The sequence below is a fragment of the Bison bison genome, unplaced genomic scaffold, assembly GCF_000754665.1.
Source record: "Bison bison bison isolate TAMUID 2011002044 unplaced genomic scaffold, Bison_UMD1.0 scf7180017864068, whole genome shotgun sequence".
In the NCBI taxonomy this organism is placed as follows: Eukaryota; Metazoa; Chordata; class Mammalia; order Artiodactyla; family Bovidae; genus Bison; species Bison bison.
The window spans coordinates 1,508,610-1,520,785 of NW_011494640.1; the positions used below are offsets into that span (position 1 = coordinate 1,508,610).

At 54.4% G+C, this 12,176-nt stretch overlaps 1 protein-coding gene across 1 annotated transcript; it reads left to right on the plus strand.

The window, feature by feature from the left end:
- Window positions 1-516: 516 nt before the first annotated feature.
- SERINC2 (serine incorporator 2) lies at window positions 517-8,031 on the plus strand. The gene is made up of 9 exons (XM_010837078.1): window positions 517-528; window positions 859-1,154; window positions 1,601-1,680; window positions 2,013-2,150; window positions 2,790-2,959; window positions 4,705-4,795; window positions 5,082-5,223; window positions 6,068-6,280; window positions 7,452-8,031. Exons 1-9 carry the CDS (start codon window positions 517-519, stop codon window positions 7,585-7,587), a joined length of 1,278 nt encoding a protein of 425 aa, XP_010835380.1. The 3' UTR covers window positions 7,588-8,031.
- Window positions 8,032-12,176: the final 4,145 nt, after the last annotated feature.

The window sequence follows — 12,176 nt, forward strand, 5'->3', positions numbered from 1 at the left end:
AAAGCCCCTTCCGTGTTCCCCAAAGCCCACCTCTCCCTTAGCTCCATTTGCACACCCCACCCCCATCCTGGCACCATCCTTGGCTGTTAGCCCCCCCCATCCATAAAGGAACACGATTGTCAATTACCAGGGAACCTGGAGATTCATTTTAGCCAGACGCCCAGTTTTCAAGAAACACCAGTTTGATGTTTGGTGGAACATGTTAACCTTGAGCCCGCGGTGCAACTGCTTATAAAAAAGCCAAAAAGTTAAAAAAAAAAAAAAAAGAGATGGGCAGGAGTGCCCAGCGCACCAATGATCCAAGCTTGACATTAGGGGGGTGTTTCTTCACACTGGGAGGAGGGTTTGATCCTCCTCGTTTCTCATAAGCCACGGTCCCCTTGGGGAGTCTCATGAATCGTTACTGCCCCCACGCCAGACAGTGGCCCAGGGCAGGCTCTCCCCACTTTGATGCATAAGCCCAGTTTTGAGGGTCTTGTCTTCCCTCCGTCTCAATATTTCATAGCCAGTGACACAATGAGGCCAGAGGTTCTGACATGCTAGTGTGCACAGAGGCATGAATCCCCTAGGGAGTGTGCTAGAAATGCAGAATCTCAAACTCCACCTAGAGACTCTAGTTCCATAGGACAGGGGACCTCAGTGGATTCTGATGTAACTGGTAACGGGAGAGCGCTTTGGAAAATCCTGCCTTGGACAGTGCGGTGTAGTCCTGAGGTTGTGAGATGATAGTAGGGAAATTAACAAGATCTAACTGGACGTCTGTCCCTGGGGGGTTCACTCACGGGACTTGAGCGGCAAAGGTGGGTGGGAATGGAGATGGGTGGTGGATGGAGGTGGGAGGGACAGACTGCCGTCTAGCCCAGGCCTGGAGAACCTCTTGCCTTGGTGGGGGGAGGCCTGGGCAGAGTCACCTTGGGTACTGGGTGGGGTGGGGTATTCCAGCTGCTCTGTCTATCTCCACAGCTGCCCTGGGTGTGTAACGAGGGGACCGGATCCCACGTCGTCCTGCAGGGCCACATCGACTGTGGCTCCCTGCTCGGCCACCGCGCCGTCTACCGCATGTGCTTTGCTATGGCGGCCTTCTTCTTCCTTTTCTCTTTGCTTATGGTCTGCGTGCGCAGCAGTCGAGACCCCAGGGCTGCCATCCAGAACGGGTGAGGAGGGGGCCCCACCTGCACCCTGAGGCCCTCCCACAGTGGATTTCCCCATCCTCTGCCTGTCTCTAGACCCTACCTTCAGACTGAGGAGCTGCCGAAGCCAGGAGGACGCAGCACAGAGATCAGTTCATTGAGCAATACCCATTTCTCAGATGAGGAAATAAAGCCCAGGAAAGATGATACATGCCTTTGGTTTCACAACAATTCAGTGGCATAGTTGGGGCTAGAACCCAGGTAGCCATCCTCACCCCTAATTGGTCCTTCCCTCTGCCCCTCGGGACTTTTTTTAAGGCCAGGACAGACTCTCTGTGCCCATCAGATCATCAGAAAGTCCCTGCCATCTCTCCCAGTACTTGTCCTGTGAGGGTGGGATTCTGGGGGGCCAGCTTTTCCTCTCTCCCTATTCAGCTCTCTAGTCTGACCTACCCATTTTTGCACCATAGGTTTTGGTTCTTTAAGTTCCTGATTTTCGTGGGCATCACTGTGGGTGCCTTCTACATCCCTGATGGCTCCTTTTCCAACAGTAGGTGGCCTTGGTGGGGAGGGATGGGGGCTACCAAGAGGAACAAGCACTGGTGGGTACTGCTGTTTGCACCCAGGAGACAGGACTCTGGTGCTTGGCCACGTGGCCTTTGGGCAGTTCTGGGGGTTAAGGGGACCTGCCTTGACCCTGCTACAAAGCATCTCTGTGTGTGGCCTGGGGCTCCCTGAGGGAGGGGACATCAATACAGGGTGTGGCATGAATGACTGTTGAATGTGTGAAAGTGAGCGTGAGAAGAGACCCTGGAGGGTGCCTGCCCTAGGCTGCTGCCCTACGGCCGGACCGCCTTGCTTCCCTCCCCTCTCCCCACCCAGTCTGGTTCTACTTCGGTGTCGTGGGCTCCTTCATCTTCCTCCTCATCCAGCTACTGCTGCTCATTGACTTTGCGCACTCCTGGAACCAGCGGTGGCTGTGCAAGGCCGAGGAGCGTGACTCCCGAGCCTGGTATGCAGGTCAGTGCTACCCCGTGGCCTCGTGCAGGGGCTGAGCTAACTGAGGAGGGGGTCCCTGAAGGACGGCGACCTGGAGGGCATCTCAGGCTGCCTCCTGCCTTAGGACAGGAACGGAGCCGTCCGTGGCAGATGGAGAGAAGGGTATGTATGGGCAGGGCAGCTGATCCGGGCGGCTGAGGTGGGTCAGATGAGAGCTGCGCTGGAGGGCCCTGGAGGGGGCTGGTGGTACAAGCCCTGCAGAATTGACCACACCCAGCCAGACCAGACTTCAAATCACCCCTGGTTATTGAATCCCCAGCAGCAGAATGGGTCCTTCTTCAGATCGATAAAATCGGTCGAGAAGAAAGGCTCACTTGGGGTTGGTTTGGTTGTCCCACCTCCCTGATCACCACGCATCTAGTTCACGCTTTGAAAGACTGTTCTCTATTCATTGTCTTTATACTTATGGTGACCTTATTTGTGGCACGTGAATCATTTTAGTTCAGGGTGGGGTGGGTGCTTAGAAAGACTGGATGAGGACAGAAGTTTAGCAGGCACTCCTTGGAGGAGGAAGCTGGGACCCGAGACCAGATGACTGCCCGATGAGGGACGGGGGTCCTTGTGCCTCCAGACCCACCTGCTGCTGCCCCTCCCTCCCAGGCCTCTTCTTCTTCACCCTCCTCTTCTACGCGCTGTCGATCACGGCCGTGGCGCTGCTGTTCGTCTACTACACCCAGCCCGGTGCCTGCTACGAGGGCAAGGTTTTCATTGGCCTCAACCTCACTCTCTGTGTCTGTGTCTCCATCGTTGCCGTTCTGCCCAAGATCCAGGTGAGAGCCCGGCCTGTCTCTGCCCAACCTGAAACCAGGCCCCTCGGTGTGTGGGATTTCTTGTAGGAACCTTGGGGGCTGGGAGCCGGGTCTCTCCATCACAGAGGCTGGGGCCAAGAGCGTGGGCTCCCAGGTCAGCCTCCCTGGGTGAGAGTCTCGACTCTTGCATTTACATGCTGGCTGTCTTTGGGAAAATGCCTTAACCTCCCTGTGCCTCTCTCATCTCAGATGTTAAATGGGGACAATAACAGTTTTTGGATTTATTCTCAAGATGGAGACCATGTTTGTGAACACAAAACAGTGCCTGGCTTACTGATATCCATCAGACATTGGCTGTTGTTATCATTATTTCAGTGCTATCAGTTTTTATGCAAATCAGGAGAATATTAGGAAAGGTCACTAAGTGACCTCAAGAAGTGGTGGTAGAAGGTGCAGTTCCAGTTTCCAGTCTCAGACTGTCTAGGATAATGGGTGGGGGCTGCCAAGGCCATCTTTTGTTCTTCAGAAAGGAGGCCTTCTGAGTCCAGTGGTATTTCATTTTGGGATATCAGCCCATCGGTGGTTTCAAAGGTAGCTTAGATAGTCTTTGAGGGTCCTCAGCAGAAAGGTTGGGAACCTTCCTTTGGGCCAGAGCTTCCTTTTGCCAGTGAGAAATTGGAAGCCCAGAGAGGGTGATGCCTCTGTTCCAGGTCACACAGCAATCAGTACTCGTTCAGCAAATACCTCTTGGGCACTCACTATGTACCAGGCACTCTTCTAGATGTTGGGGATACAGCTGTGAGCAAGAGGAGGAATAATAATAGCTGACAGTTAACAGCATCTATTATGTCATTCAGTCCTCGCACCATCGTCATCCCCACTTTCCAGATGAGGAAATAGAGGCTTAACGGAGGAAAGAGACTTTGCCTAAGGTCACATGGCTAGTAAGGGGTGGAACTGGGATTTGAACCCAGGCAGACTGGCTCCAGAGCCTATGCTATTAATCGTAGAGTTCAGATTCATATTTTCAAGTGTGTGTGTGTGTGTGTGTGTGTGTGTGTGTGTATGGTGGGGACTGGGAAGGAACAAGCCAGGTGAGGAAATGAGGCCAGGTGAGATAACTTTGGGTAGAAAGTGCTATGTAGAGAAATAAATGGAGTGTGGGCTGAAAGGGAGGTGGGCTGGCAGGGCCAGGGGCTTCTGCAGTCAGGGTTTTCAGGGCCTTCTGGGGGGTCTTGTGTAAGCGGAAGCCTGAATTCTAGAGGGGCTGCCAGTGCAGAGATGTGAGGGAGCAGCATGTTGGGAGGAGGGCATGGTGAGTGCAAAGGTCCTGAGGTTGGCGAGGACTAGGCGGAGGCTGAGACAGAGAGGTGGCCGCTGTGGCTGAGGAGCAGTCAGCAGGGAGGGGGTGGCGGGGACAGGGTGGGCCGTGGGGGGTGTAGTGGCCAGGTGAGGATGGAGGTGGGGTAAAGGGAAGAGAGCTTTAACTCGAAGTGTGAAGAGATGCCACCCTTGAAGGGTTTTCTCAGCGGGGGAACAAGTCGGGTAATCGGTTAAGAGAAAAAATTAGGGCTTCACCTTTGGGTGGGCAAGGTTGGGCAGTGGGTGGCCCAGATGGTATGTTCTCCCAAAAGGTGTGGGGTGGGATGGCGCCAGGGTGGTGGGGGTTTCTGAGGTCCCCCGCTTGGGTGTGAGTGGGCTAGGTGGGGGTCGGGTGGGGTGTACCGGGTTTGGCAAGAGTCACACTGATGGGCCGCTTTCGCCAGGATGCCCAGCCCAACTCAGGTCTGCTGCAGGCCTCAGTCATCACACTCTACACCATGTTTGTCACCTGGTTGGCCTTGTCCAATGTCCCCGGTGAGTAGACGCCTGGGTTCCGGGAGGCCTGGTCTTCTTCCTAGGCTGGGGACCTTCAAAGATGTCAGGGACCCCAGCCCCCGCCCATTCCAAGACTCAGTCCTTCTGGGAGTGGGGAGGACCCCATCATTCCTGGAGCTGTCTCTGTTGTTTTGTCTAAGTGCTGTCGCCAGGACTTGGACGGTAGATTGTGTGCCTGTCTGTCCATCTGAGCCCATCTTCTGGGCTCCCTGGCTGCTCAGACCTGGCCTGCGTGGGCTGAGGGTGACCATGCTCCCATCCCCAGATCAGAAATGCAACCCTCACCTGCTGACCCACTTTGGCAACGGGACGGTCCTGGCAGGCCCCGAGGGCTATGAGACCCACTGGTGGGACGCGCCAAGCATCGTGGGTCTCGTCGTCTTCATCCTGTGCACTGTCTTCATCAGGTAAGCAGAGGGTGGGGGTAGGGGCTGGTCTCTGGGAAGGAATCATGATTGGGAGCCCTGAGCCACAAGTGATGGGAGGGTGTGGGAGCCAGGACACCAAGCTCAGCAGGCGGTGCTTTCTCAATGTGATGGAATGGGCTGGAATCCAGGTCTTCATTCACTTTTTTTCAAGATATGTGTTGGGTCTTCAAAATGTATATGTGTCTCGAACTATTCAATATAGTTAAAAATGTCAAGACCTCACTATAGAAAAGCAATGATAAAAAATCATCACTGTTATTTTTATTATGAAAAGCAGGCAATAGGTAACCCTACTTACTTAAAATGAATAAAAGGAAACCAAATGTAACAGCAGGTGAGCATTACTGCGAACATTATATAATACGTGGGATGAGCCTTTGCAATACTAGATTCTCCACGCATGCTTACTGAAATGGCAGATAAACAATCAGAATAACAGAGGTCGTTTATTTGGTGTCTACTCTGTGCCAGGCACAGTGCTAGGAGTTCACAGTGATACTCCATTTAATCCTCACCAGCCCTGTAAGGGAGGTACTGTTGCCTCTGATTTTATAGACAAGGAATCAGAGGCTCAGAGAGGTTAAGTGTCTTGCCCAAGGTCACACAGGAAGTAGGGGTAGAGTTGAGAGTCAAGGCAATTTGTTAACTCCAGGGCTGTGGGCCTAACCACCAGGTCACTGGCTCCCGAGGCTCAGGGACCCTGGTGCCCATGGTCACTGTGACCAGTGCCATGGTGTGTGAGGCCCCCTGGCGCTGCCCAGTTGCTCACCTTGGTGGTGATGGTCCGACAGCTGTACCCACATTCTCCCCCCACCTCCCATAGTCTGCGCTCCTCAGACCACCGGCAGGTGAACAGCCTGATGCAGACGGAGGAGTGCCCGCCTGTGCTGGACGCCACGCAGCAGCAGGTGGTGGTCTCCGAGGGCCGGGCCTTCGACAACGAGCAGGACGGTGTCACCTACAGCTACTCCTTCTTCCACTTGTGTCTGGTACTCGCTTCTGTCCATATCATGATGACGCTCACCAACTGGTACAGGTACGTGGACGGAGCCTTCCTGCCCACAGCGGGTGTGCCACATGCCTTCCCTCCGGCCTGTGCTGGGGCTTTCCTGGCCCCTGCTCAAGACTTGGGCAGGGAGGTGTCTCTCTAGGACCCTCCAGGGAGCCTGCCCCATCTCTGCCTCAGTTTCCCTGCCAGTGCCTGGTCTGGTCAGTAGCTGGTACCTTCGCTGAATGCCTGAGAAGTGGGGCTCACGGGAGGTGAGGCTGGGCCTGGGCAGGGCAGACCAAGTTTGCAGATCAGGCGTAGTGTTTGGGGTTGTGGGATCACATTTGGGATTCATGGTTGGAGGGTTAGGAGCAGGGTGTGGGGTCAGAATCAAAGTCACAGGGTCAAGAACAGGGTCATGAAGTTGAAAGTTGGGACTCTCAACTCTGTCTCAAATGACAGATTTGGTCATTTGGTTAAAATTGGAGTTTCAAGGCCAGAAAGCCAGGACTGAAGCAGCCAAGTCAGAGAGCGAAGATCAGAGTAACAAGATTAGAGGCCAGGACTCCGGGAACAGGGCCAAGGGTCAGAATTGAGGTCAGAGATACCAGAACTGTAGTCATAAACTCAGGCTTGGGATTATGGGATTGAGGTTCAGAGTCAAGACTAAAGTCAGGTGCTTCAGGGTCCCAAAGTCAGGGACCAGGAATGAGGTCACAGAATCAGGATCACACGGTTAGTGACCAGAGTCAGGTCACAATATTACACCAGGACTAGGGTCAGGGTTGTAACTGAAGTCAGGGTCAGGTCTACAGTACAAGGTCAAGAACTGTATTTGGGGTCTTAAGGCCTGAAGCTGAAGCTCCAATTCTTTGGCCACCTGATGCGAAGAGCCTACTCACTGGAAAAGACCCTGATGCTGGGAAAGACTGAAGGCAAAAGGAAAAGGGGGCTGCAGAGGATGAGATGGTCCAACTCAACGGACGTGAATTTGAGCAAACTCTGGGAGATAGTGGAGGACAGAGGAGGCCTGGCGTGCTGCGGTCCCTGGGTTTGCAGAGTCAGACTTAGCAACTGAACGGCAACCACAACAAGGCCAAGTGTCAAATATATCAGAGATAGGACTAGAGCTACAGGGTGAGAGCCAGAGGTGAAGTCAGGGGTCACAACTGGATCCTAAGGTCGAGGCCAGGCTCACTGGGATGATGGTGTGTTCCAGACCTGGTGAGACCCGGAAGATGATCAGCACATGGACTGCCGTGTGGGTGAAGATCTGCGCCAGCTGGACGGGGCTACTCCTCTATCTGTGGACCCTGGTAGCCCCCCTCCTCCTGCCCAACCGCGACTTCAGCTGAGGCAGCCCCATGCAGCTGGTCCAACCTGGTGCCTTGGGGCTGGTGATAGCAGGCTGAGCCCCCACCCGCCTCCAGGGCTTGCCCCTGAGCTGGGCCCCTCTGTTCTTAGTGCCTTCAGGGAGGACAAGCATCAGATCCCTCCCTGCCACTGCCCCAGCTCTCCACTCAAGCTGCCGCCTCCTTCCCCTTGCCCCTACTTGCCCACATTCACCCTCTTGAGAAAAAAGGGCCCCTTGTTCTAAAGCTCCCCAGGAGAGGGTCTTGAAGGAGAGAAACACTGAGAGCTGCTCAGAGCGGAAGTGCTCACTGTGATGGGGTGCCCGGCACTGAGGCCCCGGTCTTCCTGACCACACACCCCGGGACGGCCCATCCCCTTCCTGGACTCCGTGCCTTACTGAGTCTCGCAGACTCTGCCAATAAAGAAGCCAGTGCGTGTGCCTCCCATGTCTTTGCCCTTTCCCCCTCTAGGTGGGCCCCTTCCTGATTGGGGACCACTCTGGTGGCTGGGAACAACGTCAGGGCAGAGGGGGCTGAGGAGCCAGACCGTGGGGGACCTCAAAGATCAGACAGAAGGGTCCTGGCTCTGCGACTCGGTCATGGAGAGCCTGAGGGTGGGGTTATAGAGGAAGGAGGGGTTTTGGGGAAAGGGAGCCTTGGGGGGTCAGAAAAGGGGCCCTGGAGTGGTGTTAAGTGATGAGGCCAGAGTCAAGTTGTGGGGGAGGGGGCCATGTGGGTGGCTGAGAGGCTGCCTCTCGTCTTACCAGCGCCCACCCTGAGGTCTTCCAGGGTCTGCTGAAGCACTTGTCACCACACTCCACTAATTGCTACAGACTTGGCACCTGCTCTGGGCCCCAGGGTGCAGTGGGGAAGAGTATGTCCTCTAACGTTGGCCAAGCTGGCCCGGATCCGCTGAACTGCAGAAGCCATGGGGCTCCTGTGGGCCTGGGCAAGTCATTCCCCTATAGGCCCTGGCTCCTCATTCAGCAGATGGAAAAGGCAGCTGTCGGGCTCAGATGAAACAGCCTGCTCATCTCTGAAGGCACATGGCCAAGTGCAGGGGGATGAAGAAGCTCCTGGTTGGGGGCCCCTGAGTCTGGTTCTTGCCCTCGTGATGTCCATCGCCAGGTCATTGGCCCCTTCCATTTGTGGGGATAACAGATAGATATTGATGTGCTGGGGTAGTTCACTGGGGGCTGGGATGTGGTGGGCCAGGGATGCGGGCCAATTCTAAGGAGCTCGAAGTCGGGGGTGTCAGCATCAGTGCATGGGGGCCTCAAGCAGGTGAAGCCACGGCACCTGTCAGTGGGAGTCGGCTGGATCAAGAGTGAAAATGCCCATGAGAGAGGACATGGCGTGTGAGCCAGAGAAGGAGAGCAAGGTGTTTGAAGACCAGTGAGAAAGTAGGGAGGCTGGTGTGCTGAGAGTATGTGAGGGCCAGGAACGGGTGTGGGCTTTGGAGAGATGGGCTGGGCCTGAGTCTCACAGGAGACCAGATAATTCTCAGGGTAGAGGGGAGCCATGGAGGGTTTCTGAGCAGGGGAGAGGTGGTGAAGGTGTGAGCTGTTCAAGGGGTGGTGCTGCAAGGTGCAGAGCAGAGCAGTGACATGGTCAGATGGTTATTCTGGGAAGATTTTCTGGGATGAAACGGAGAGTGCAGCCGCTGGCGGCAGGTACCAAGGCCCGGGGCGGAGGCGGTGGGAGCCTGGAGTGGGGCGGGGGCCCGAGGAAGCCTCCTCTCACCCCTGAGACACGCCTTACGGATGGTTTTGTCCCTGGTAGCTTTCAGCTGAAGGAGACCCCTCTCCATGGAGCAGCCTGGCCTTCCTCCCCACAACACAAAAGATTTCATTTCTTTCCTTATTTCAACCTTCGGAGAAAAAGCCCACATTGTGCTCCTGATAACCTTTTTCAAGCGTTTGTCTAAGTGGGCACTTTTATTCTTTTTATCTCTGTTGCTCAGTTATTCATTCAACAAACACATACTGAGCATGAGTTGTCCCGGGGTCTGGGCTGGGCTGGACCTGGCAGGGAAGGAGGCAGGAGTGAAGAGCCTGAATGTTGGTAAAGGAGCTCCAGGCCCCAGTGTGGCTCTGAGAAGCCACTTCTGATCCCCCCAGGTGGGGAGGGCTTTCCCTCCATGTTCTCTCTGCCCCTGTTCTCTCTGAGGAGACAGTGGTCACGCTCCACCAGCTGGTGGTCAGTGTGGTGTCAGGTCCGAGCCAGTGCCTGCCCAGGGCTTGGAAGTCCACTCGGCCTTTTGGCCCGTTTTCCGTATCCCCTTCATCCCCTGCTGCAGCACCGTGACTTTCTCCCATCCTCCCCCATCTTTCCTACTTCTCCATCACCTTGTTCCTCAGGTCCTTCCTACTTTTCTTCATATCCTCTCTCCCCTCTCTCCCCTCTCACTCTCCTTTGTCACTTTCTCGGTCTGCAGGGCTGGGCTGGGCTTCGCTGCTGGACTGCTCATGAGGAAGTGGCTGCTCCCAACCCCCAGGGCCTATGCTCTGTCCCTGGACACTTGTTGCCCAACACCTGGGCTGCGGTCCCTGCAGAGATACCAGGCGCAGCCTCAGCCAGCCTGCCCTGGAGCAACCTTGGACCCAGTTTTGGAACAAATATCTGGGCAGAGCGAGGGCAGAGCTCACAGATCACATGGGGAAACAGGCAGGGTGGTAGGCTGGAAGGGCTCTGACTCCAGTTCTGTCTCCACAGCTATCTCATCACTGTCTCACCGCCTGAACTTAGGCAACGCAGTTGTTCTCTTTGGTCCTCCATTGCAGCTTCCGTAAAACGGCGGTAGTAGCTGGTTTGTAAACCACAAAACATGGTGCTTTCATGAGCCAAACACTGTGGTTAACCAACAGACATTCCCAAAACCCTCTTCCTTTCCTGTCTCCTCACAAAGATGAGGAAAGTCAACTGTCACTTTGCAGCTTCCCTGAGAGTTAGGAGTGGGTACCTGAAAATAGTGGGCTTGTCAGGTGGTGCTGGTGGTAAAGAACCTGCCTACCAATGCAGGGCATGTAGGAGACACGGGTTTGATCCCTGGATCGGGAAGATCTCAAGGAAGACATAGCAACCCACTCCAGTATTCTTGCCTGAAGAATCCCATGGACAGAAGAGCCTGGTGGGCTACAGTCCATGAGGTCTCAAAGTAAGACATGACTGAAGCGACTGAGCATGCACACGCGAGCCTGAAAATATTCTGGCTAATTAGACCCAAGCTTGGTTTAGACCAATGCCTCAACTTGCAGTGTGGAGGACAAAACTTAGGGGAGGACGCAACTCCTCTGGCTTTGTTTTTCCCATCAGTAATATAAGGAAGTAAGACTAAACCACTGGACAGTTAAAGCCTGTTCTCCTACTTTGGAGGAATGGCCCTCAGAAGCTCTGGTCCAGGTCCTCACAGAAGAAATGCTTGTGATGGCTTCTTTGCTAATGCCTCCTCCTTCTGGTCTTGAGGGCCTGTTACTTCTCCAGCTGTGTGTGGCCCATCGCATGTGCACACATGCACACATGCACACAAGCATGTACACACACGTACACATGTAACCGACAGGCACAAATGCACACGTATGCAAACATACACAGCACACATACATGCACGGACACGTGCATGCACACAGTGATGCATGCAATGGACTGTCACTCGTATCCATTCACCCTTCCTCTCTGGACCTGCTCTAGTGCTAGCAGCAGCTAGAAAGCTGAGAACACGTTTCCCAGACTCCCTCCCACTTAAAACTAGAGTTCTGGGTGTGACTTAGCTTCAGTCAATTGGAAGCGCTTACGTGAGCTTTGGAAGGTGGAAGTGAGTTTCTGCAGGCAAGCATTGTCTACAGATGTTTGTTTTTTTCTGTGGCTGTTTCCAGCTTGTGGGCACCAGGTTTCGAGACAGGGCTGGGCAGTGCTGTTGGCAGTGGGTCAACTGGTGGTGCCAATCCATGGTGACAGGCATGGCGTGACTCTGCAGTGGTGATGCAGGGGCTCCCTGATCCTGGTGGCTTCAGCAGGGGTACACAGCGAGGGCAGCTATCTTGGTAACTTGGTTCCATGGTGTGATTTTGGGAGTCAGTCCTGAAAGCTCAGTCTGAAATTTGTTTATTTCAGGTCTTTTATTTAGGGCTTCTCTTGGGGCTCAGACGGTGAAGAATCTGCTGGCAATGAAGGAGACTTGGGTTTAATCACTGGATGGGGAAGATCCCCTGGAGAAGGGAATGGCAACCTACTCCAGCATTCTTGCTTGGAGAATTCCATGGACAGAGGAGCCTGGCAGGCTACAGTTCATGGGTCGCCAAGAGTCAGACATGACTGAGCAACTTGCTCAGTCATGTCTGACTCTTGGCAACCCATTGAGGGCAGGAGGAGAAGGAGATGACAGAGGATGAAATGGTTGGATGGCATCACCGACTCAGTGGACACAGGTTTGGGTAGACTCCGGCAGTTGGTGATGGACAGGGAGGCCTGGCATGCTGCGGTTGGTTCATGGGGTCGCAAAGAGTCGGACACGACTGAGCGACTGAACTGAACTGAACTGAACACTCTGTAATAGATTCTTTTCAGTTTAAACTAGCTAGAATATTTACTTT